At 34.7% G+C, this 26,101-nt stretch overlaps 4 protein-coding genes across 8 annotated transcripts in view; 2 read left to right on the forward strand and 2 right to left on the reverse strand.

Annotated features, from left to right (window-relative positions):
- Nucleotides 1–10,654, forward strand: part of ncoa1 (nuclear receptor coactivator 1) — a 74,560-nt gene extending 63,906 nt beyond the window's left edge. For 3 of the 4 annotated variants that reach the window (XM_051138225.1, XM_051138226.1, XM_051138227.1), the window contains 7 exons: nucleotides 1,532–1,700; nucleotides 1,783–2,085; nucleotides 2,318–2,416; nucleotides 4,020–4,413; nucleotides 4,510–4,684; nucleotides 4,793–4,979; nucleotides 6,526–10,654. In XM_051138225.1, coding sequence (XP_050994182.1) covers nucleotides 1,532–1,700; nucleotides 1,783–2,085; nucleotides 2,318–2,416; nucleotides 4,020–4,413; nucleotides 4,510–4,684; nucleotides 4,793–4,979; nucleotides 6,526–6,693 — 1,495 coding nt within the window. In that variant the 3' untranslated portion in view covers nucleotides 6,694–10,654. The remainder of the gene's footprint in view (nucleotides 1–1,531; nucleotides 1,701–1,782; nucleotides 2,086–2,317; nucleotides 2,417–4,019; nucleotides 4,414–4,509; nucleotides 4,685–4,792; nucleotides 4,980–6,525) is intronic. The other variant, XR_007829950.1, reaches the window with a different exon arrangement.
- A 3,050-nt stretch (nucleotides 10,655–13,704) lies between these two features.
- Nucleotides 13,705–15,011, reverse strand: ptrhd1 (peptidyl-tRNA hydrolase domain containing 1). The gene is made up of 2 exons (XM_051139161.1): nucleotides 14,775–15,011; nucleotides 13,705–14,564 (listed from the first exon to the last, which is right to left on the reverse strand). The coding sequence occupies exons 1-2, from the start codon at nucleotides 14,982–14,984 to the stop codon at nucleotides 14,394–14,396; spliced, it is 381 nt and encodes a 126-aa protein (XP_050995118.1). The 5' UTR covers nucleotides 14,985–15,011; the 3' UTR covers nucleotides 13,705–14,393.
- A 1,201-nt stretch (nucleotides 15,012–16,212) lies between these two features.
- Nucleotides 16,213–20,419, reverse strand: slc25a27 (solute carrier family 25 member 27). 2 transcript variants are annotated; one of them, XM_051139196.1, is made up of 9 exons: nucleotides 20,110–20,419; nucleotides 19,808–19,996; nucleotides 19,605–19,689; nucleotides 19,395–19,517; nucleotides 17,887–17,999; nucleotides 17,724–17,808; nucleotides 17,552–17,644; nucleotides 17,431–17,473; nucleotides 16,213–17,295 (listed from the first exon to the last, which is right to left on the reverse strand). In XM_051139196.1, the coding sequence occupies exons 1-9, from the start codon at nucleotides 20,192–20,194 to the stop codon at nucleotides 17,224–17,226; spliced, it is 888 nt and encodes a 295-aa protein (XP_050995153.1). In that variant the 5' UTR covers nucleotides 20,195–20,419; the 3' UTR covers nucleotides 16,213–17,223. The 2 variants fall into 2 exon arrangements, with proteins under 2 accessions (XP_050995153.1, XP_050995152.1); XM_051139195.1 differs by having other exon boundaries at nucleotides 16,215–17,295; nucleotides 17,371–17,473; nucleotides 20,110–20,417.
- Nucleotides 20,420–21,802: 1,383 nt separating this feature from the next.
- abracl (ABRA C-terminal like) lies at nucleotides 21,803–25,360 on the forward strand. The gene is made up of 3 exons (XM_051137819.1): nucleotides 21,803–21,920; nucleotides 22,713–22,781; nucleotides 24,552–25,360. Exons 1-3 carry the CDS (start codon nucleotides 21,854–21,856, stop codon nucleotides 24,734–24,736), a joined length of 321 nt encoding a protein of 106 aa, XP_050993776.1. The 5' UTR covers nucleotides 21,803–21,853; the 3' UTR covers nucleotides 24,737–25,360.
- The last annotated feature ends 741 nt before the right edge of the window (nucleotides 25,361–26,101 follow it).

Consider the following 26,101-nt stretch of genomic DNA (forward strand, 5'->3'; position numbering starts at 1 on the left):
CTCTACTGCCATTTCTATCAAAATGAAAGCTTAAAAGTGCTGTATGAATTGCTGACAGCTAGTGGTTTAAATGAGTAGTGTTACTGCAATCTGAATTTAAAATATCCTTTTCAAGTGTAGAAATTAGGAAAGTATTGTGTTCTCCCAAAAATAATATACCGATGGAAAAATTCATTTTTTATTTTATAATGCAATTGCTTTACAGTATATGGCTATTAGCTTTTAATTTTGAGCTCTCAAAGTACATTAGATTAGAATAATTTAACTTTAAAATGTACATTTAATTTTTTTTCCAAGTCTTCATTTGTCTTTTTTATTTTATTTTTTTTTAAATATTGCAATAAATATTGTATGGTGGACTTCATTGAGATATTGTGTCGTGAGATTTTGATATTGTTACATCCCTATTGTATACACTAAAAATATTGAACCTATAACTATTATAAACTACATTATTAAAAAAAAGCCTGATTTTGTCGAAACTAATAAAAAGGTGAAATTAAATATATTTTTAACTACAGCAAGTAGTAATGTTATAATAGTAATACTTGTGTTATTATAGTATTGTTATTTTTAATTAGACTTTTATTTTTATATTTTCATTTTTATATTTAATTTAAGTTTTAGTAATTTTGTAATGTGCCTATATTATATTTATTAATTAGTTTTTGTTAAATATTACTATTTAGCTTTAATTTTGTGTTAGTTTTACATTGTGTTTACATGTGTTGAGAGCACGCACATCTCTTTTTAAAGGGATAGTTCACCCAAAAATGAAAATTCACCCTTATGTCATTCCAAACCTCTAAGACCTTTGCTCATCTTTGGAACACAAATTAAGAAAATTGAGATGAAATCCAGGAGCTGCATAGACAGCTACGCAACTACAACGTTCAATGCCCAGAAAGGTAGAAAGGACATTGTTAAAATAGTTCATGTGACCTTAATTTTATGGTACTTTCTTGAACGCATGTCAAAGATTGACACAGAAGAGAAGAAATTGTTGAATAAAGTTGTTATTTTTGTTTTCTTAGCACACTAAAAGTGTAGCTTCATAACATTAAGGTGAAACCACTGAAGTCACATGGACTTTTTTTAAACAATGTCTTTACTACCTTTCTGGGCCTTGAACGTGATAGTTGTGTTGCTGTCTATGCAGGGTAAGAAAGCTCTCAGATTTCATCAAAAATATCTTAATTTGTGATGAACAAATGTCTTAAAGGTTTGACATGAGGGTAAGTAATTAATGACAGAATTTTAATTTTTGGATAAACTATCCCTTTAAACTCACTGTGTAAGTGTTGTTTTATAAACTATTAGCAGGTGCAAATGTTTTGTCTCATCTCTCAAGAATCGATAGAAATATTTATATTTCCGTTTGCAATTACTGTTATAAACATACATGAGTCACAGGAAAGCAGATTTGCACTTTCACCCAAATTCTTCTTATCTGCCAAACTTAGCTGTGCAACATGACATAGAACTGTCATCATAGACTGCCTCTGTCATTTTGTTTCTTTGCTCTGAGCAGGCAGTGTGTTCCGTGTCCGCTGGATGAGATGCTGTGTCCGCCCACCACTCCCGAGGGTTGCAATGACGAGAAGGCCCTGCTGGAGCAGCTGGTCACTTTCTTGAGCCGCACTGACGAGAGTGAGTTGGCCGAGCTGGACAGAGCGTTGGGCATCGACAAGATCGTTCAAGTTAGTATTATAAGAAATGGCATTCATCTCATGCGCTTTACGGTGTGTCGGAATGTTGACCTGTTTACTCTCTTGCCTACAGAGTGGCTGCCTCGAACCTGTCACCCAGACCTTTCCTCAGTCTCAGCCTCCAACACCTGTACCCATGGACCCCAAGCTACCCAGCTACCCCTCTCAGTTCCCCACCTCACCCTCACAGTTTCCTGCTGAGATGGGCACAGCACAGGGCATGAGTTTCGGGGCCCCACGGATGGCGTTTCCAGGCAACGTGGGCATGACGGTGAGGCCCGGCATGAATCGAGCTCCTGGTGTGCCCAACCAGCTGCGGCTACCTCCCAACCAGCTGAGACTCCAGCTCCAGCAACGTTTGCAAGGCCCACAGCAGGTAGAGCTCCAGCTTTCAGTTCATTGTGTAGTAATAAATGTGATCGCACAACTTCTAAATCCCCCTTTTGGATTTTCTTGCACTGTGTAACGGCTCCAGTGAATGCTTTTGATTTCACCCTTTCGAATAACATGCTGTGGAACTAACCTATTCTTTTCTGGACTGCAGCTGCTGAGCGAACGCGTGATTAGTTGCACTTGTTTAGTGGTGATATATCTCCTCTCTCCATCAGCTCCAGAACAGGCTTGCGGCCATGGGCCAGTTCCCACAAGGGGGGCATGTTGCCATGGGGATGCGTCAGGGCATGCAGCAGCCTCAGATGCCCTCTCAGGTTAGCGTCACATGCATCGAGACAAATTATGAATGTCATTTATAGGGATGCAAGCATTTGCTCTGACACTGGTTTGATTTATTCAAGACTGTTATCTCAGATTTAAATCTTGGTCACAATTCGGTTTGATTTGATTAGTTTTCGTATGCTTCGTAATTACGTATATCTATATATATATTTTTTTATATATATACTGATGATACAACCAATGTTTATTATTTGTTTGTTTTAAAGCAAAATGATACATATATTATTTTTTTATAAATATTCTGAAGGACACAATCATTGATAGAATTTATTTCTTTCAATTTTAAATCATTTGTAGTTTATACCTTTATGTTATTTATATTGTAATAAAAATTGAATTATTATTAGTAGTAATAGTGATAATAGTATTAGTATTATAAATAAGCTGGTTAGTAGTATTTATTAATAAAAATTATTTGTGTGTGTGAGAGTGAGAGAGGAATCATTTTTCTTTAATCATTTTTTTAGTATATTGTTTATGTTGATATTTTTGTAATAATTTAAGTGATGCATGTTATCATTATTATAGTTTTGGTATGGTTCATAATTTATTTAATATACTGATGATGCCACCATTGCTTATTTGTTTGGTTAGTTTTAAAGCTGAATTATACATATTTTTTATAAATATTCTATAAATATAAAAAAAAAAAAAAAAAAATTATATATATATATAATTTTAAATATTTCATATTGTAATAAAAATCTAAATTGTATTATTGATTATTATAAATAAGCTGGTAGTATTATTTAATAATAAAAATTAAATATTAATTAAATTATCATTTTTCTGTATTTTTATATATTGTTTATGTTGATATATTTGTAATAATTTAAAGTGATAGTGATACATATTATTATTATTATTATTATTATTATTATTATTATTATTATTATTATTATTCTGTTTTGATATGGCTTATACTTTTTTATATACTGCCCATGCAACCATTGCTTTTTGTTTGTTCATTTTTTAATTTATTTATTTTAAAGCAAAATTATATTTATATTATTTTTATAAATATTCTGAAGAAACAATTAATAGGATTATTAAAGTCATATAGATAGACAGATAGATAGATAGTGTAATATTGTACATATATATAGTTTTACATTTAAATGTTTCATATTTTAATACAAATCTTAATGTTATTTATTAATTAATAATAATTATATTAATTTTTAATGATTTATTAATATTTTTTTCTTTATTTTTATATATTATGCTGTTTTTGTAATAACTTAAGTGAGAGAATTTTTTATTATTATTATTATTATTATTAATGTATTATTTGGATTATTAATATACATATTTGTATATTAAATAATTGTTCTAATATATTTTATGTATTCATACAAAAGTTGTACTTTGGGACATGGATAATGTAGATTTACAAGAAAATGTGTTTTGTTTAAAAATTGTGTATAAAAACATTATTCTTATTCCTGTTGTACAGAAGATATTTTCTCTGTCAAAATAATGCATCTGTGCATTTTTACTTTCACAATCATTGTTTGTATTTCTGTATGTATGTGACTGTCAATGAAAATGATATCTCCGTCTTTTCTCACACAGCCTCCGCTCAACGCTCAGATGATGGCCCAGCGGCAACGGGAGCTTTATAGTTTCCAGCACCGCCAGCGGCAGCTTCTGCAGCAGAAGGTCATGCTGATGAGGCAGGGGATAAACACAGGACCTCTGGGCGCTCAGCGAGTTCCTAAAGGCCCCCAGCAGCAACAGCCGCCGCAGCAGCAGCAGTTCGGCTTTCCTCCAGGCTATAACGCTGTACCTGGAAACACCCCTACCTCCCCGAGCCATTTTAACCCCATGGGAGGACCTCTGGACCCTAAGCTGCCTGCCAGGGGGGGCATGGGAAATCAAGGCATTATGGGAGGCATTCAAGGGCAGTTTGGGGGGCCTGTGAACACTCCTGTTCAGCAGGGGCTTTTCCAGCAATTTGGGGGGTCTGGTATGTCTCATTTGCAAGCTGCTAATTTATCATCACCCTGGTTACATTAATAAAAAGCGAATGTAAAAGAGTCAGTGTTCAACTTGTCTCTCACAGGCATGATCCAGCAAGCAGATCCATCCTTCGCTCCTGAACTTAGTCCAACCAGCCCCCTGCTTTCACCTCAGAACTCCACCTCACAGAGTCCTTTGCTCCAGCAAGCGCAACCTCCACCTGGTTATCAGTCACCTGACATAAAGAACTGGCAGCAAGGGGCCATGGCCAACAACAGGTATGTTGTTTGATATCAGTCACCAAAAGGTCACAAAACTGTATGCGGTTTGGTTGTTTTCGTGTGTATTCGTCGTTATTTAAACCATTTCGTCTTGTTTTGTGTCAGTATGTATAACCAGGCAGGCCAGCCTGTCTCTCAGAGCTTTGGACAGCAAGGCGTGTATAACAACATGAGCATCACCGTGTCAATGGCGGGAGGGTCAGGAGCGGTGAGCACTCTACCTCCTATTGGACCATCTGTCGGCATGGGCAACAATAACCTTGGCAACGTCACTTCAATGTGTAACGATCAGGTAAGATGGTCATTGGTTATTTTTTGAGATATCTTAGTGGGATAGTTCAAAGAAAAATGAAAAAACAGTCTTCATTTACTCACCCTCATGTCATTTTTAAACCTGCGTAACTCTTTTCCTTCTGTGGAAAAAAGTAAAGAACTTTATTTTGAGTTTTTTGTTTGTTTTTTAGTTTGTTTTACCCAATTTATTGTAATTGACATGACAAACTATCTGTAAAAAACTACCAATGTATCACAGTATATTTATAGTATATTTATTATATTTTTTTAACATTTTGGATTAGATTTCAGATTTTTCTGCTATCATTTTAATTTTAAATCAAATTAAATTTAAATTTATAAATTAAATGTGTAATAATTTTGTATAATTGAATCCTTTTAATAATAATTAAATTTATGAATAATCTACTGTATAATTTGAATAATTTTATTCATCATAATATGTCTTTATAGTTTTATTTTTAGTTTTAGAAATGTTGTCAACAAGTTGATGTAGAATGTTTATAAAGTAAGTTTATTTTTTATATTTTATTATATTTCAGTTCATGTTTTTTTTTTTACAAGTAATGAGAATGTTTTGTTTTTTATGATTTTAGTTGATAATAGCACTGTATACTACCATTAAAAAGTTTGGGATCTGGAAGACTTTTTCAATGTTTGTAGGAAAAAAGCTCACCAAGGCTGCATTTATTTAACCAAAAATACAGTAAAACAGTAATATTATGAATATAATTTAAATAACAGTAAATAGCAGTATTCTATTTTAATACATGTCCTTTATTCCTGTAATGACAAGGCTGAGTTTTCAACAGCCATTAAAATAGTATTCAGTGTCTCATGATCCTTCAGAAATCACTTTAATATGTTGATTTGGTGCTTTAAAATAAAATAAAATCTTATTATCAATGCTTGAAACTCTTGTGCTGCTTAATATTTTTATGAAAACAATAACACATTTTTCAGGATTCTTTGATGAATAGAAGGTTAAAAAGAACGGTAATATTTTAAATGTTAACTGTCAGTTTTTTAATGTAATACATCCTTGCTGATTAAAAGTATTACTTTCTTTCAAATGTTTTTGTGCAATATTATGACACATTCTTTGATTCTTTGATTAATAAAAGGTTAAAAAAAAATAACTTTAAGTAATCTTTTGTAATATTATAAATGTTAACTGTCAGTTTAATTTAGTTTAATTAATCCTTGCTGAATAAAAGTATTCATTTATTTCAAATATTTCTGTGCAATCCGTGACACATTTTTTTTCAGGATTCTTTGATGAATAGAAAGTTAAAAAGAGTATTTAAAAAATATATCTTTTGTAATATTATAAATGTTAACTGTCAGCTTTGTTCAATTTAATGCATCCTTGCTGAATAAAAATATGAATTTCTTTCAAATATTTTTGTGCAAACCGTGACTTTTTTTTTTCAGGATTCTTTGATGAACAGAAAGTTAAAAAGAACAACTTTTTATATACTTTTTATATTAAAAATCTTAATTTCTTTCAAAAAACTCATATATGACGGTCCCTCCCTTTTCAGGTACAGCAGGTTCAGGTGTTCGCTGATGTCCAGTGCACGGTAAACCTAGTGGGCAGTGACTCCTACCTTAACCAGTCGGGGCCCATCGGGTCCCAGAAGGGCCCGAACGGGCCCCCCACAGCCCAGTCTCAGCAGAAGAGCCTCCTCCAGCAGCTCCTGACCGAGTGAGCCGTCTGCCCACCGTGTCTGCCAGAGGACTGTCTCCACATGTAGAGATTTTTATTCTTCACCTTTGGTTTCTATACAGTATATCTGCAGGGTCGGTGTCTGGGCCCAGGCTTGTGAGGTTTCATAGCCGTTCGACAAAGTGCTCATTCCTGGTCACCTTTTTAAACGTTAAAAGTTTCCGGAAAGGAGAAAAGATCACGTTCCAGAATTTGCCAAGTCTGTAAAAAACTAAAAAAAAACACAAAAAACAAGGACCTGCTGCTTCAGCCGGCTACACGTCCTGTCGGTCAGGCCAACGTTGCAGTGCTTCTTGGAGAGCAGCGCAGCAGCTGAGCTCGGATTGGTCGGGATCGGAAACTGGGGCAGGCTGTGTTGCTACGTTCATGGTATATTGCTCAGTTTCAGCTGGATCTGTGACTGATAGGCTCTCCTCAGCAGTGCCTGATGATGGGAGGAATTTCCCACCTCTTTTTATTTGTTAGTCTGTTCTGTTTGTTGTCATTTAACTTTTTTTGTTTTGTTTTGGGTTCGTTTGTTTTTCTCTGTTGTCGTTTTCAGAACAAGCATCGCCAGGATGGGAGACTGCTCTGTAGTGCGTATCCGTCTGCCGCAGGCTTTCCTGGCTACACTGTTTTGAAACAGCAGACGTTTTTTAACAATGTCCTACACATTTCCCCCCTCAGCAGCTGTGAATACGAGCCACTTAGGGTCAACTCAGCCTATCAGTGTTGTTTGCGGCGACGTGTTGTGCAGGTTGGTATTATTGTACAGCACAAACGGACAAAGTTGGGACAAGCTCACACTTTGTAATTTCCTTTCAAAACAGAAACATCAAATTACAGGCAACGCGCCAGTTCCTTTTTAACGGCTTTGAGAATCTGTCTTTGTTATTTTCAAAAGTAATCATCCGCGGGGGTCTCGCGCGCTCTCGCACGTCACTATGATAGAGACTCGAATTTTTACGATTGCTATTGGTTATCGAACACCCCAGTAAATGTTACAAACCCTCTGTTGCAAAAATGTAGATTGTACATTGATTTTCACTACACAGTTTCAAGGATGCTCATCAAAAACACAGGTGCTCTCTCCCGACTAGAGGAGCGAGGTGTTGTTTCGTGCAACGTCCGCACCGTCGGCTGCATTCTCCAGCTCTTTGACTGCTCATAAGACTACTGTTGCCCAGTCAGACACTGTTCATCAGCATTATCCTTTGTTCATTTACCTACTAGTCACCTTTGATTCGAACCTAAACATCGAGATATCAAATTGACATGGCCACAAAAAAAACATGCCCACAAAATCGCGTTGCATGCGTGACCGTCTCCCCCTCACGTTTTTCGTTCTCCTTAAACAGTGTTCTTTGGTCCGTGGAGTTCAAGTGCCGTGTCTTTGTGCGTGTGCTCTGTATACAAAGAATGGCTCTTTTTCTCCAACGCTACACCAGCTTAGATCGTCCTTACACGGGAAAAAAATGTTCAAGCAGATTCTCATTCGTCTTCGAAATTCAGCCGGGTTGAGATCGAGCCACTTTTTGCTATATATTAATGTACATAGACATTACAAAAAGCGAAATGAATTGACATTATAAGTCGTCTGTGTTTTTGGCTCACCGGAAAAGAAGAAAACGCAGACGCTATCGTAATTAATCATTTCTGCCCTCCTCTTTGGGGAACAGGCATTCCTGTATAGATAAAATGGTTTTTACGCAGTGGATAAGATTCATTTAATGAACCCTACCTGTCATCACTACCGTGTTTATGCCAAATATACCAAACTAGCAAACAGCGCCTATTAATAATGTTTTTATGGTTTCTCGTTTTTTAACGGCTCTCACAGACAGTTCACAACATCAAGGTACAATAGAACTATTCAGAACCTGGATTATCAAAGTATTGTGTATATAACAGATAAATGTGAATATGTATCTGTTCAGAATCAACAAAATGTAGTGCTCCGAGTTTGTGGTAATAACTACTTGCTTCCATTTTGTTTTGTTTATTTTATTTTTTTTTTTTTTTTTTTTGTTGAGATGTGTATGGCTGTCTGAAAGCGTGTATGTGTGTGATTAATACTGTATATCTGGTGTTTAAAATGGAAAAACAAGACAAATGTCCTGATTTTAATTTTTTTTTTCTTTCTTTCTTTCTATCTTTTTTTGGAATACCTGCAACTTTTCCTGTGGGTGTTGAGATTGCTCTATATGTGAGAATGGTTTAGCGACTGCTGAATGTGACTTTGCTGAGGGAGAAGCAGCATGGACTGGCTTTTGTACGGGTTAATTTAAAAAAAAAGGCCATATTATTTAATTTCTCTGTTGTCAAAGTTTAAACAGCTCTGACAAAGTGGAACCTTGGTTTGAGAACGGCGCCGGCCTGTCGTAGTGGGGGTTTCGTCAACTGCCTGATGTAGTTTTTGCCATGTGTAAACGCTCTTAAGAACGCAAATATGACCAAAGCTTCAAGATACTAAAAGATCCATATCATATGCAAGGTTCATGCAATTGGACAAATGTAGCATTGAGTTTTTTCCTGAATAGGCGTCCCGTATCCAGTCACGTTTATAACACTACCGTTTGGTCTGACATTGTTCCCCTAGACGTTCCGCAGTCTCGCTACCGATCTACCGAACATGCAAATGCCTCCTCTGGAGGAACTTAAGTCACTGTTTTCAGGAAGACCGATTTCTAACCGCTAGCTATGCACCTTCAGAGGTTAAATGACACTCAACTGACACTCAAAACACGGATTATTGCTTTGAATGCAGTATTCTAGCAATGCATGCTGACTAGTATCTCCTGTTTTTCCTCTATTTTGTTTTTTAACTCAAGGATACAGTTCGAAACGAGTGGTTTTGAGCTAAAAACGAGAACACCGTACTGATGCAACTACACTTGGATATTTGACTTTATTTAGCTGGATTCTTTATACCAAATTTGAGGTGCCTCTTGTACATATTTTCAGCATAGAGGACTGCTCCTCAGCATTTGATGAACGTTTTCTTGTTTATGAGGATTTTCTTATACTGACCTTTGTAAGACTTTTGCTGTATTTTACATGACGTTTTTTTACTAAAAACCTAAATGTACCAGGAACTTGCAAGGAATACAATCTAGTTTTGCACTTTATACATGAATTACAAGGAAAGAGGCCATGTTTAAATCAGAAGTTAAAAAAAAGACGACGACGACAAAAAAAAAAACAAAAAAAACGAAAACCCCCCCCCTGAATGTATTTTCGCAAAAAGTGAAACGCCATTTTCGCTTTCCACGAAAACTCCAAACGCGTCTCAGGTTCTTCGGGAAGAACTTGGCTCGTCAGGCCCTCGTCATCGGATCCCTTGAAAGAGCAGGGTAGCGGAGCCTTTGCTACATGGGTGTTTTTTCTGCTGCAGAACCGTAGATCTAACTATGCCTATCTTCTTCAGGTGCTCCACCTCCCTTTTGCCCTCCCTGGCTTTATCTTTTGAAGACATTCCTCATCGAACTGCTTTCTGTCCATCGCGGTCTGTCCTTTCAGGCCTCGCACGCTCGGTGCCAAGTGCTAAGAACCATTATGCAAAGCCGTACAATCTGCATTTCCTCACATCATAGTAGCGAATCCTACGTATCGACCACCACACACTATCCTCGTCATTCAGATGTCACGGTATCATCTACAGTAGCTACTGTTTACCTGAGATTTTTCGCATCTTGTAAGTGCTGCCTTATTAATATACAGATATTAGTTGTACTGGTGAAGGGAAGTCACGTGTTTGTAGCTCCACTGAAACGGCGCTCGTTCTCCTGAGGCAAGGTTCCACTTTTCACCTGTAAAATTAATATAAATAAACAAATATATATAGATATATACATTTTACTCATTTTGTCCAGTTTTGTATAATACTTGTGAACTTTTTATTTTTTTTTTTTCTTAAGAGGTATCATTGCAGCTGTGTGTGGGACATTATGAATGAAGATGTATCTGGGAGACTTCTGCATGTTTTGTCATGTTTTTGTTTTTTGTTTTCTCTATATCCAGGTTTATCTGGAGAATCCTACCTTTCTTAGGACGTTGTAGACAATCAGTCACATGCTGGGTCCAGCACCTGCAGGATTGTCCTGCGGGCTGCAAAACTGTGTTTCGCATCTACTGAATCAGTCTTATTTTTCTTGTCCATTTCATGGAATTATGTGGCTGCTCAAACTGAGATTTGAAGTTTACACATACATTTACACACACACACACACACACACACACATGCATACACTTACACTCAGACAAAAAAGGAACATTCACTCACACCTCGTGCATATGGCCCCTTTGTTGCTTTTCCAAGGTGAAGATACATACCTTGAAGGAAATTATGCTTTGACTAACAAATCTCTATAACATCCATGAATGTGAGAATGCAACACATTGCAATAAAGCACCATGTAAAAAAGGACTGCAAGTGCCATCTTTATATCTAGGGAATGGTAAACGATTTAAACTGTTCAGTAACAGTTGCAGTAAGTATTCTTTTGATGGAACAATACTTGTTATATGAACCAACCAGTCAGGTGGTTCTCACTAATTTTAAGAACAACATAAATGATCAGTTCTTGGTTAATTGCGTTTAACATTAACGATTTAATAATTCAAATTAATTGTAAAACTGATTCCTAAGTGTTTGCAATTCACTAAAATGAACCGACTCATGAGTCATTCATTCGAGAATCAGACTTCAGTGTTCACTATATAACTTTTTGATTGACTAAAAAGACCGGCTCAAACGAGTCAATAACACAAAATTCGAACTTCATAAGTCGAACTTTTTTCCATTCACTAAAAAGAACCAACTCGTAGAGCTCTCGTTCGAGAATCGAGCATCACTGGTCATGATGTAACTTTATGATTCATTAAAAAGAACCAGTTCATGAGTCATTCCTTTGAAAATTAGGCTTCACTGGTTGGGATGTAATCTTTTGATTTACTAAAAAAGAATCAGATCAAAAACCAAACTTCATTGGCCACAATGTAATTTTGATTCACTAAAAAGAATTGGCTCGTAAGGCTCTTTTGTTCAAGAACCGAGCTTCACTGGTCGTGATGTAAACTTTTGATTCCCTAAAAAGAACTGGCTCATAGGAATCATTAACTCAAACTTCTTTGGTCACAATATAACTTTTTGATTCATTACAAAGAACTAGCTCCTGGGGCTCTTTTGTTTGAGAATCGAGCTTCACTGGTCATAATGTAACTTTATGATTTATTATAAAGAACCAGCTCATAGGAGTCATTAACTCAAAATCAAACTTCATCAATTACAATGTAATTTTTGGTTCACTAAAAAGAACCGGCTCCTGAGGCTCTTTCATTGAGAATTAAGCATCACTGGTCAGTATGTAACTTTCACGCTTCTAAAGAACCGGTTCACACCTAAAGAAATGGTTCATTCCCTCGAAAATTAAGCTTCACTGGTCGGGATGTAATCTTTTGATTTACTAAAAAGAAATGGATCATAGGATTCCTTAAGTCGAAAACTGAACTTCATTGATTACAATGTAACTTTCTGATTCACAAAAAAAAAAACGGCTCATGAGGCTCTTTCGTTCAAGAATTGAGCATCACTGGTCAACATGATTCATTAAAAAGAAGCGGTTCAGAAAAGTCATCCCCTCGAAAATTAAGCTTCACTGGTAAGGATGTAATCTTTTGATTAACTATCAAATAAATAGCTGGATCATAGGAGTCATTAATTTGAAAATCAGGCTTCGTTGGTCACAACTTTTTGATTCACTAAAAAGAACCGATGCATAGGGCACTTTCATTTGAGAATAGAGCATCAATGGTCAAGATGTAACTTTATGCTTCATTATAAAGAACCAGCTCATGAGAGTCATTACCTCGAGAACCAAGCTTCACTGGTCGCGATGTAAACTTTTGATTCACTAAAAAGAACCGGCTCATAGGAATCATTAACTCAAAAATCGAACTTCATAGTTCATATAGTAACTTTCTGATTCATTAAAAAGAACCAGCTCCTGAGGCTCTTTCATTCAAGAATCGAGCTTCACTGGTCACAATGTAACTATAATTCATTAAAAACAACCAGCTCATGGGATTCATTAACTTGAAAACTGAACTTCCAGCAGTAACAATGTAACTTTTTGATTCACTAAATGAGCTTTACTGGTCATAATGTAACCATATGATTCATTAAAAAGAACTAGCTCATGAGAGTCATTCCCTCGAGAACCGAGCTTTACTGGTCACAATGTAACCTTTTGATTCACTAAAAAGAACAGGCTCATAGGATTCATTAACTCAAAAATCAAACTTCATCGATCACAATGTAACTTTTTGATTTGCTAAAAAGAACTGACTCGTAAGGCTCTTTAGTTGAAGAATCGAACATCACAGTGGTCACCATATAACTTTGATTCATTTAAAAAAGGACTGGTTCACGAGAGTCACTCCCTCAAACTTTGGATTCACTAAAAAGAACCGGCTCATAGGAGTCATTAACTCGAAAATCAAACTTCATTGGTCACAACTTTTTGATTTTCTAAAAAGAACCGACTCGTAGGGCTCTTTCGTTCAAGAATCGAGTATCACTGGTCATCATATGATTCATTAAAAAGAACTGGTTCATGAGAGTCATTACCTCGCGAATCAAGCTTTACTTCTTGCAATGTAACATTTTCATTCGCTAAAAAGAACCGACTCATAAGAATTCTAAAATCGAACTCGGCCACGATGTAACTTTTTGATTCATTAAAAGGAACTAGCTCATATGAGTCATTAACTTAAAAATCGAACTTCTTCGGTCACAATGCAACTTTCTGATTCATTTAAAAAGAACCGATTCTTAAGGCTCGAGAATCTGGTCGCAATGTAACCTTTTTGATTCATTTAAAAGAACCGGCTGACAGGATTCATTAACTCGAAAATCGAACTTTATCGGCCACAGTATAACTTTAATTCACTAAAAGAACCGGATCGTTAGGCTACCTCGTTCTAAAATCGAGCATCACTAAGTCACGATGTAACTCTTATGATTCATTTAAAGAACCAATTAATGAGAGTCATTCTCTCGAGAATCAAGCTTCACTGGACGCGATGTATCCTGTTGATTCGCTGGCTCAAAGGAGTCATTGACTTAAAAATCGAACTTCATTGGTCACAAAGCAACTTTTTGATTCATTAAAAAGAACCGACTCGTAAGGTTTTTTTGAGTTTAAATGGTCGCGATGTAACTTTTCACTAAAAAGAGCGGCTCAAGAGAGTCATTCTCTTGAGAATCAAGCATCACTGGTCACGATGTAACTCCCACCGCACAAATAAACCTTAACAAACCAGTCCAGAATTATAGCACACCAGCACATACATCTTAAGTCTTAGTTTAAACGATTAATTTGTTAAATTATACATATTTCAGAATTCCCTTCAAATGAGTCGTCATACATTTTTAAAACATTTGGTATTTTTTCAGATTATATTGTACACACCGATGACATTTATTACCCAAAATGATCAAAATGCAAAATAAAGACATTCAGTTTTCATTTCAGATATTACAGAATTTACATAACTAACTTTCAGTGAGTAACATTTTGCCACAACAAGACACAAAATGTGGATGTAAACCAAAGATATGACGGTAAGGCTGTTCTAGCAGGTTCATTCAGCCACATTCCATTCTGAACAGTTTGTTTATATATTATACAATTCATAAAGAATTCATTTGAAAAGCTTGAACTTTTTTAGAAAGGGCTGCACAGTTTCTTTAGGGTAGGGCTTCAATGCCAGACATGTGGGGATATTCTCTGGCTGCTCCATCCATAGTTTATGTGCAATATCTTTATCCCGTAGAGTGCTGGAAAGAGTGGAGAGAGAAGCCTCATCTGGTGCCTGCGGGAAGAAATATTTAACATTTAGATCTATAGAATGTGTACATATATTAATTGAATGAAATCATCTGTCAGTTGTTCATTCATTTAATGACTTTAATATTATTTGTTAACAATTAGAAATCAAAAACTACTATATAACACTTCCCATCCTATCTAGCACTGCAGGGACAGAAGCATGTGGTGCATGTGCTGTAATTGCAGTACTAACCTGCAGCACTACTTTGTGCATGCTGTCCAGTTCTGCCAGGTATTCTTGAGTATCAGGATCACTGTAGTGTAAATGAATGGCAGCAGTGGCCGCATGACAGGCTTGAGTTATAACCGCTCCTAAAGGCCATGATAAAGTGTGGATCAGGTCTGATCGGACGATCACATACTGGACTAAACGCCTGGACGTGCCACTACTCGGCGTTGCCATTTTATTAAATGTGAAAATAGCCAGACCGGAAATGACACAGTCAGCGTTCATGTTTACGTTCCGGGTTTATGTCCTCACCTCACTAAAATGTTTGACTGGATGCCCTCTAGTGTTTGTTTGAGGACTCCGATCAATAATGTCTAAATTAATATAACAATGAAGACGTCTTTATGGTTTTATATAGTTTTATGTATGTTTTTGGGCGACCAACCAAAACCACAAAACTATACGGCTGAAGACAAAAAAGACTGGGTTACAATGTTTTTCTGCATGGAAAGCTGTGCTAGATTTATTGTAAATATTTTGTGAGCAGCAATTTTTCTAATGGAACTAAAGTAACTACACCTTTATTGCCTCACACATTAGAATAACTCAAAAATGCACGTTTTATTATCCACCTTATTTTTCAGTGCGGAAGTAAGCTGTTTTGTGGTAATGTGTTAGATGTCCGGTTCATAATCCGCCAAATAACGAGATGAATATCGAAGTGCAGTAAACGGTAAAACAGTTTGCACTACAAACTAGTGTGTTCATAATGTGTTCATAATTAAGATAATGCATTACAATAATATGGTAAGACACGCCAGTTTGCAATATCAAGCAGCAAAACGAGCTTTTTGTGCAGCTAAAAATAGCTGGAAGTGGATGAGACCGGAAGCCAGACACAAAAATATACAAATGGCTGCACCCACTCTTATGGGGAAAATAAAGTGGATACCAACAAGAATTTGATTATTCAAAACAACCCATGTTTTTCTTTTTACAGAAAAAGTATATACACTACAATTCAAAAGTTTTTGAACTGTAAGATTTGTAATGTTTTTATTTCTATAATTTCTTTCTCTGATAATAATAATAAATTATAGTAATAATACTAATAATAATACATGTTTTTTGAACAGCAAATCATCATATTAGAATGATTTCTGAAGGATCGTGTGACAATGAAGACTGGAGTAATGATGCTGAAAATGTAGCTTTGATCACAGGAATGAATTACATTTAAAAATATATTCAAATAGAAAACAGTTATTTTAAATGTTAAAAATCTCAAAAATGTACTGTTTTTACTGTACTTTGGATCAAATAAATGCAGGCTTGGTGAGCAGAAGAGATTTCTTTAAAAACATTAAAAATCATAATGTTTAAATCTTTTGGTAGTGTATGCATTCAAATTATATTACAAAAGACTAAATAATTAATGCACATTTCAGAAAACCTAGTAAGATAAAGGTACAACGATATGTTACTTAAACATTTAAAAAATGTACACTCTTATTTTACATTTTGATTTAGTTCAACTTGATGTACTAAAATAAACATGTATATGTGACCCTGGACTACAAAAGCAGTCATAAGTAGCACAGGTATATTTGTAGCAATAGCCAAAAATACACTGTAAGGGTCAAAATTATCGATTTTTCTTTTATGCCAAAAATCATTTGGATATTAAGATCATGTTCCATGAAGATATTTAGCAAATTTCCTACCTTAAATATATCAAAACTTAATACGCATTGCTAAAAACATCATTTGGACGACTTTAAAGGCGATTTTCTCAGTATTTGATCTCAGTATTTTTACACCCTCAGATTCCAGATTTTTAATTTAATTTATTGTCCTATATTAACAAACCATAAATTAATGGAAAGCGTATTTATTCAGCTTTCAGATGATGTATAAATCTCAATTTCATAAAATTGACCCTTATAACTGGTTTTGTGGTCCATGGTCACATATAGACATTACAAAATTGGAAAAATGACAAAAACACACAAAATTACTACAACTTTAACTCATATTAAAATGAAAACTATAAAAATATAAAGTAATTTAAAAAGTGAATAAACACTATAATAATATAAAATAACCAAATGGGAGACCAGTTTAAACAAGCTAAGACCAGCAAACTCACTTAGGCTGGTTTAAGATGTTTTTTCTGCAAAATCAGAAAACTGCTTTCCAGCAAAATATTTCTTACAAGCATTAAAAAAAGGAGAGAGAGAACGAGAGAGAGAACAACTGTCATTTTCTTATATAAAAAAGGCTTGAATGATTGCAGCACCGTTTTATTTTCTCCAAGACATACAGCAATCAATCTAAACTTAAATCTTCATATTCGTGTCCTGCAGTGTGTACCTGCATACAACTGAATTCGCACCTAAAAATTAGGTCTGGAATGTTCATCTCAGAAACTTTCTGGGGACAAAGTACAAAAAATACTCTAGGTCCAACATCATCAAAATGAGCTGATGCCCATTGCTCGTCTCATTTGCTCAAATGTAAGCCAGAATGTCAAAGACCAGGGAGCCTGGAAACAAAAACAGAGTTATAATAGCAACACAAGACAATAAAACTTGAATAAACTCAAATTTAAAGTAAGCACCATTCTAAACCAAGTTGGTAGAAATCCTTTATAGAGGGAAAAAAATCCTTCTTTTCTCACCGACTGAACTAGACAGTCAGTAGACGACTTGTAAAGAAGACCCCTGCAAATATAATGATAAAAATGTTATAACAAACTAAATAACCGTTTCACTTAAATACATATTAGCTTTGAAACTAACCTCCCATTTGAATCCCGTGGCTGGTTCATTACTCTAGTTTTCACCACATCAGCTGGTGTTCCCATAGTAGCTGCGACCAATCCTGAGCATATGCTATAAAAATATTTTGGAACAAACTGTTGAACATGACATTGTTATGTATGTCAACACAAGTAGTCTAACAGAATTTCACCTTGCCAATCCATGACAAATGCTGTTGTCCGGTATGGAGGTGTTTCTCAGTAAAAAGTGCTTCACGGTATCATACGTCATGAGATCTAAATGTGAAATAAAACATTTAATGCATTACCAAAAGTCAGTTGCGAATAGATTTCTAAAAGTTTTGACAACTGTACCTCCTAAATTGACCAGTGCAGCTCTCTGAACATTGGGAACCCATCCAGCCCAAAGGCCTCGTATTCCTCCCTCTGCTATGATCTTTGTAAAAGCGTGGTAAACCCCATGCACTCTGTCAGGGATGAATTAAAGAAATAATTCACCCAAACATCTACTTCACCCTCAGGCCAGCCAAGATGTGGATGAGTTTGTTTTTTATCAGAACAGATTTGGAGAAATTCGGCATTACATCACTTGCTCACCAATGGATCTTCTGCAGTGAATGGGTGCCATCAGAATGAGGGTCCAAAAATTTCAGAATGAGAGTTTTCAGTTGAAGTCAAAAGTTTGCTGAATGTGCAAAATGTTAATTATTTTTTACCAAATAAAGAGGAATCACACAGAATGCATGTTATTTTTGTTTAGTACTGACCTGAGTAAGATATTTCACATAAAAGACGTTTACATATAGTCCACAAAAGAAAATAATAACTGAATTTATAAAAATGTTATAAAAAAAAGTTTACATACACTTGATTCTTAATACTGTGTACAGCTGGGGTTTTTTTGTTCATGAGTCCCTTGTTTGTCCTGAACAGCTGAACTGTCTGCTGTTCTTCAGAAAAATCCATCAAATCCCACAAATTCTTTGCTTTTTCAACATTTTTGTGTATTTGAACCCTTTCCAACAATGACTGTATGATTTTGAGATCCATCTTTTCACACTGAGGACAACTGAGGGACTCATATGCAACTATTACAGAAGTTTCAAATGCTCACTGATGCTTTAGAAGGAAAAAACGATGCATTAAGAGCCAGGGGTGTAAACTTTTGAATGGCATGAGGATGTGTACATTTTTCTTATTTTGCCTAAATATCATATTTTTTTTCATGTAGTACTGCCCTTCAGAGGCTACAGAAGATACTTACATGTTCCCCAGAAGACCAAATAAGTTAAATTTACCCTGATCTTTAAATTCCAAAAGTTTTCACCCCCTGGCTTGTAATGCATTGTTTTTCCTTCTGAAGCATCAGTGAGCGTTTGAACCTTCTGTAATAGCTGCATATGAGTCCCTCAGTTGTCCTCAGTGTGAAAAGATGGATCTCATAAACATAAAGTCTTTTTTAGAAAGGGTTCAAATAATTTAACTTTAAACCGTTAGTTCTCTGTAATCCTCATTATGGATTATAAACTCGTATTTTGGCCAAAAATGACGGTTTAAAGTTAAAACACTGGAATGATGGATTTGTTTCTTACAATCACGCAGCTTTTTACTTCACAAGATGTTCGTTTATGTACTTGAGTTGTATGGATTATGAATTTTTATGTTTTTATCAGCTGTTTGGACTGTCATTCTGATGGTACCCATTCACTGCAGATCTATTGATGAGCAAGCGATGTAATGCTGAATGTCACCAAATCTGTTCTGATGAAGAAACAAACTCATCTACATCTTGGATGACCTGAAGGTACATTTTCAGGAATTTCCATTTTAGGCTGAACTATTCCTTTAAATCTGTGCCTCACCTTGGTGGCTTCCCTTCCAGACGGCGCCTGCCCTCCATTTGCATCTGAACCTTCACTAGATCTGTTGGACTAGCGATGAACTGGCCCAAGGCACCTGATATCATACTGCCGATCACTGCTTTCCTATACACATCACAGAACACATGCTGATCCCATCTATTTAGACTTTAATCACTGTGCTGGTTCATATTTCACAGATGTTTCCCTCACCATACTGGAAAAACGCCATCTTCTGATCTTCCCAAGACAGATTCCCTGAGCTGTTCATAAGCCAACATCCTGCCGCCTGAATACACTAAAAATGAGGAATTCCAAAGGTCAGAAGGGATTCAAATACATCCAGCTCGATACTAAATCACTTATTTATTCAGGCAAGTTTGTTAATGAAGCTCATTGCAATTAATCAATATTACCTATATGTCTGTAAATAGCTGGTGTGACCCCTTGCCACAGTTTCAGGGGCCCCTCTTCTCGCACTATACCCATAGCTGTGCTTAGCATGCCCCTGTATTTTGGAGGCTGTACACTTCCACCATGCCGCCGCGAACCGCCTTCACCTTGTATCTGAAGTCTGGTTTTGGTAAGGTCCAGAGGGAATGTGACTAAAATAAAAATTGTATAATACAGATATGTGCACTTTAAATTAATTATGAAAATATACTGTAGATATTAACTAAACATTGAAAACTAAAAACTAGAAAGGATGTTTAGCTACCTAATTCTGCAACAGTTGCAGCACATGCTGACAGAGTGAACTTTGACACTCGGGGCCACCGCGAATTTTCTTGTACAGTAGACATTGTAGGTATCCTCTGATTCCCACTGAAAAAAATATTTATAAAAGTAATTGTACAACGATTTCCCAAAGAACCACGAGCCAGGAGTGCATGCTCTTTATGTGTTTACACTGTACTAGACAGGACTACGACCTTTAATATGAGGCGAAGCCGTTTTTTTAAGCCATGCCGGTTGGTCGGTGTAGTTACCGACCCCCTTACGTAATACGTTGTAGACTACAAAAGAAGCGTCTGACACCTAAAACCACATTTCCCACAGCAAAGGGGGCGTCAACAAACATAGCTTACGTCAGAAGACGCGCTACTTGCGTAAGACCGCCCGTCTTTTTCGTACGCATGCGTTTTCGTACGCATCTATCTTATCTCTACACTACCAGTCAAATGTTTTTAAACAGTACGATTTTTAATGTTTCTTATTTGACCCAAAGTACAGCAAAAGCAGTAAAATATTTTCACTATTTAAAATAACCTTTTTCTATTTGAACATATTTTAAAATGTAATTTATTCCTGTGATTTCAAAGCTGAATTTTTAGCATCATTACTCCAGTCACACGATCCTTCAGAAATCATTCTAATATTCTGATTTGCTGCTCAAAAACATTTATTATTATTATTATTATGTTGAAAACAGCTGAGTAGTATTTATTTATTTATTTTTGATGAATAAAAAAAAGTTCAGAACAACGACATTTATCTGAAATAGAAATCTTATGTAACATTATAAATGCCTTTACCATCGCTTTTGATCAATTTAAAGCATCCCTGCTAAATAAAAATATTAATTTCTATAATTTTGGAAGACTGGAGTAATGATGCTGAAAATCTAGTTTTGATCACAGGAATAAATTACATTTTAAAATATATTCAAATAGAAAGCAGTTATTTTAAATAGTAAAAATATTTCACAATATTACTCGTTTTACTGTATTTTGGATTAAATAAATGCTGACTCGGTGAGCAGAAGAGATTTCTTTAAAAAACATTAATAATCTTACTTTCCAAAAACTTTTGACTTGTAGTCTATCTAATAATTTTTACCCATTTTCATAAATACACATTAATATTATATTAACGTCGAATTGTCGAATACACAAAAATAATTTAGTAAACTTGGCTATAAACCAAGCATCACCGTAATTGCAGTAATCAGCAATAAATTGCTATTTACTGCCATCTGGTGTCTAGTAAATAAAATTTCATATATAGTTTAAACATTTATGCATGGACAGCATTTTCATTCAAATGTCTGTGTAAATTTGATTATATTAAAATAATAAGACAGTATAACTTGTATTATTTACCCATCAAACTAAACATTTGAAAGGATATAGTTTATTGTCAAAACAAGCTTTAGAACAAAGAATTAGTCCTACATTGTTAGAATTACAGATATCCCTTAAAACAGCCGTTTAATCTGTTATGTCTACTTTTAATGTCAGTATTTTTTTACATATCCTTTACGTTTGTAGCATCAAATCAATAACGTCCAGAAGCTCTTAAAAACATTTTGTTTAGATATTGCACCGCTCAACAACACACTATTAGGAGCCTTGTCATTCCAAATGAATTAAAAAAATTCACTTAAGGTCAGTAAATTACTTAGTAACTAGGTTAATCTAAAGAGGGCTGTTTAATGTGACGTCAAACACACAAAGCCATCTATGGTAGTGCTTTCTCATTTCAATCAGCCTATAGTCAGCAGAGCGGCGGCACAAAACCACCACAAAGGTAAGTAGGTTGAACATATAACTGCTTTTAAATGTTTTTTATTATAATGAATTATTTATCCGAGTACATGTTTTCCCAATGGAGTTATGGATTAATAACCCAGAATCTGTATGCAAGCCTCTTTAATGCGGCGTGAATGGATTTACGCAAAAAGTGTTTGTTTGATTTTTTTATTTATGTGTACTTTAGGGAATTAAATCAGTGTGGTGATCGATTTCAAATACTGTGTGATTCACAATATGCTTCGGGATGATTTTTCACACATTTCGTTCACTTTCAGTGCTCAGACTAGTACTTCCGCATTGCTTGATCAAATGATAATCCTCGTGTTCCGTGAAAGCCGTGCAGCCGTTTATTAATTATGCCTCATTATGTTTAACCTAGGGTATGGTATTAATCATACAGGCCATGCGTAATAATTTCTTAATCAAAATTCAAGATAAGTAATTATAGTCTTTATGTGGTCAGCATCTGCAATAAGCCGGTAGGGTGCGGCGTTGCAATTCTCAACTCGTCCAGAGAGGGCGCATTTAAAGTGCAAAATGAGTGTCTAAATCAGTTTAGCGATTTATTCAGGATGTGTTTATTGTTGTGATCCACATAAGAATGGTTAGGACGATTTAAGCGAGTTATTATTTATTGTTCCAGTTGCAGTTGTTGTAATATGTTCACATATTCAAACTTGAATCGGCATTGTTTGACTTTAATGACTTAATGCAGAAATACAGTATAGAGTAACTAAAAAAGCGAGGCCGAGGCGTGTACAGTATTAACATGCATGTATACTTTCAGTGACAAAAATGAATGTGGAACATGAAGTTACACTGCTCGTTGATGAGATTCGTCGACTGGGCAGTAAAAGTAAGTCTTGTACTATTTTTGATAGTCCCTAACAACATCATTGTTAGAGATAAAGTCTGAGACCACCAGTGAAAATGCTTCTTTTTGACTGTTTTCCCTATTATAGATTATATTATTAAAATCTGAGTTAAATGTTAACTTGAAAATTTACATGAATTTGAATTTTAAAACGTCTTTGTACCTCCCATTTTCAAAGAGTAACCTGTGATTCAATGGAAGAACATTCTGACCGACTTTACAAAAAAGTTTATATGATCATGGTCACAAATTTGCTTATTGGTTTGGTGGCCTAAATATACACTACCAGTCAAAAGTTTTTGAACAGTAGTATTTTTATGTTTTTTTTGTTGTTGTTGTTTTTTTTTTTTAAAGAAGTCTCTTCTACTCACCAAGCATGCATTTATTTGATCCAAAATACAGCAAAAGCAAAAATATTTTGAAATATTTTTTATTATTAAATGACTGTTTTCTATTTGAATGTATTTTAAAATGTAATTTATTCCTGTGATCAAAGATAAATTTTTAGCATCATTACTCCAGTCTTCAGTGTCACATGATCCTTCAGAAATCATTCTAATATTCTGATTTGCTGTTCAAGAAACATTATTATTATTATTAATAATAATAATAATAATAATAATATCATCATCATCATCATCATCAATATTTAAAACAGGTGAGTAAAGTTTTTCAGGATTCTTGGATGAATAGAAAGATCCAAAGATCAGCATTTATCTGAAATAAAAAGCTTTTGTAACATTATACACTATACCATTCAAAAGCTATTATTATTATTATTATTATTATAGAAATAATACTTTTATTTAGCAAGGATGCTTTAAATTGATCAATTTGTAATGTTACACAAGATTTTTATTTCAGATCAGTGCTGTTCTTCTGAACTTTCTATTCATCAAAGAAACCTGAAAAAAATATACTTGGTTGTTATTAACAACAACAACAATAATAATAATAATAATAATAATAACAACAACAACAATAATAATAATAATAATAATAATAATATATATATATATATATATATATTTAACAGCAAATCTGAATATTACAATGATGTCTGAAGATTCATGTGATTGGAGTAATGATGCTAAAAATTTAGCTTTGAAATCACAGGAATAAATTGCATTTCAAAATATATTCAAATAGAACAGTTATTTTAAATAGTAAATATATTTCAACATTTTACTGTTTCTGCTGTACTTTGGATCAAATAAATGCAGGCTTGGTGAGCAGAAGAGACTACTTAAAAAACAAACAAAAAAAAAAAAAAACATTAAAAATCTTACTGTTCAAAAACTTTTGACCGGTAGTGTAATTCATTAAACCGATCTATCTGTCTATACACTTTGGTGGCTGAAAGTAATTCAACTCTTTTGAAAGAATTCTTTTGTGCTCATCAAGGCTACATTTATTTGGTCAAACATACAGTGAAACATTAATATTGTGAAAAATGATTACAATTTAAAATAGCTGTTTTCTATTTTAATATATTTTTAAATATTATTTTTTTCCTGCGATGGCAAAGCTGAATTTTTAAGCAGCCATTACTCCAGCCTTAGTGTCACAAGATCCTTCAGAAATCATTCTAATATGCTCTGATATATTGTATATTATATAACCTGTCGATTTGCTAAAACTGATTCTATATTATTTTGGTGCTTCATTAAGTACATAAATGTTAATATAAGACATTGAGAGTTGTTCATGAATGATTTCGAGCGACCGCTGACCACTCTCACTGTCTCACAGACGCAGATGGGAAGACAAGCGTCAAATTTGGAGTCTTGTTTAATGATGACCAGTGCGCCAACCTCTTTGAAGCTCTGGTCGGAACGCTGAAAGCGGCCAAGCGAAAGAAGATCATCACATTCGAAGGCGAGCTCTTATTGCAAGGAGTTCACGACAATGTGGATGTCATTTTACTGCAGGACTGAATTTAACAGTCTTTTGTAAACCCAAGTACAAAGTTCAAATGCATTTTTGACATCTCATTGCTACATTTTGATATGGAAATATACTTGAGAATGTAACATTTTTGTATACTGGATTGGAATATTTTTATACAGCAACCTTTTCTCTCTCAGGGGAGTGATCTGCACAAAGTTTTTGGAAAAGTAGCAATCTTCCCTGTTCAGACAACTCATTAAAATATCATAGCGTGCATGATCATGTTACTGGTTTTCCAGGACTGAATGAATTCATCAAACTTTGTTTCAGCCTAATTTAAAAGAATATCCACACAGGTCATTATCAGTCTTACAGATTATACCTCTGATGTCCTATTCTGACTGTATTGATTGTAGACTGTATAATTGTTGTCTTTTACAGTAATCATGAGGTTGTTTGTTTACAGTACCATTACTGTGAAATTATTAATTTCAGGCATGGTCACTCATATGTGCCATAACATCTCAAAAGCTGATAAACATAAATATTAAGTAACATTTATCTGCTGTATGATTTTCTGGAATCAAATGTTTAAAAAAAGAGTCAAGTTCAACAAATCATCAAAGCTGTTCCAGTGTGATATTCTGTGTTATAAAGCTCTTGCAAAAACATCCCCACATTGTATTTGTGCTGTTCTTGTTATTTATGTCTGTACAAATGTTATAAGACTCCCAATGGTGCAGTTTGTGCCATTTGAAGCTCAGGAAGACCTTAAAATGAGGAGCAATTGGAAAAAAAGACTTCATCAATGATTACATAGAGGGGGAGTGTGTTTATAGCTGTGTACTGAGTCATTATAATGACAGTGGGAGAAAGAATAATAAAATGGATTGCAAAATTAGCTTGGGAAAAGTTTTTAATCTTTTTTTTTAAAGATAAATGTATCTCTACAGTATCTGGTTCTCAACATTTAAAACTGACTTTACATTTCAGTTGATGTCTTTCTTGTGATAGTTCATCTGCTTCTCAAATGGCTGGAGACGGTTTATTTAAAAGTGCAATAAACTCTGTCTTATAAATACACAAACTGGAGTTCAGACACTTTATCTTACAAATTTACAACTGTTTTTGTATTTGAATGAATGAGCCTAGTTAAAATGGACTTTTAGAGATTTGACTTTGAATTTTTGAAAGGCATTTGCACCTAAAATGGTTCTTTGGAAAACTGGAAAAAGTTCTTTAGAAAAAGGTTCCAGGTGATACAGCTATGAAGATTCATTTCTTAGTACTGACCTGAGTAAGATATTTCACATAAAAGATGTTTACATATAGTCCACAAGAGAAAATAATAGTTGAATTTACAAAAACAATCCCGTTCAAAAGTTTACATAAGCTTGATTCTTAATACTTTT

This window comes from Labeo rohita, chromosome 20, assembly GCF_022985175.1.
Source record: "Labeo rohita strain BAU-BD-2019 chromosome 20, IGBB_LRoh.1.0, whole genome shotgun sequence".
Classification (NCBI taxonomy): Eukaryota; Metazoa; Chordata; class Actinopteri; order Cypriniformes; family Cyprinidae; genus Labeo; species Labeo rohita.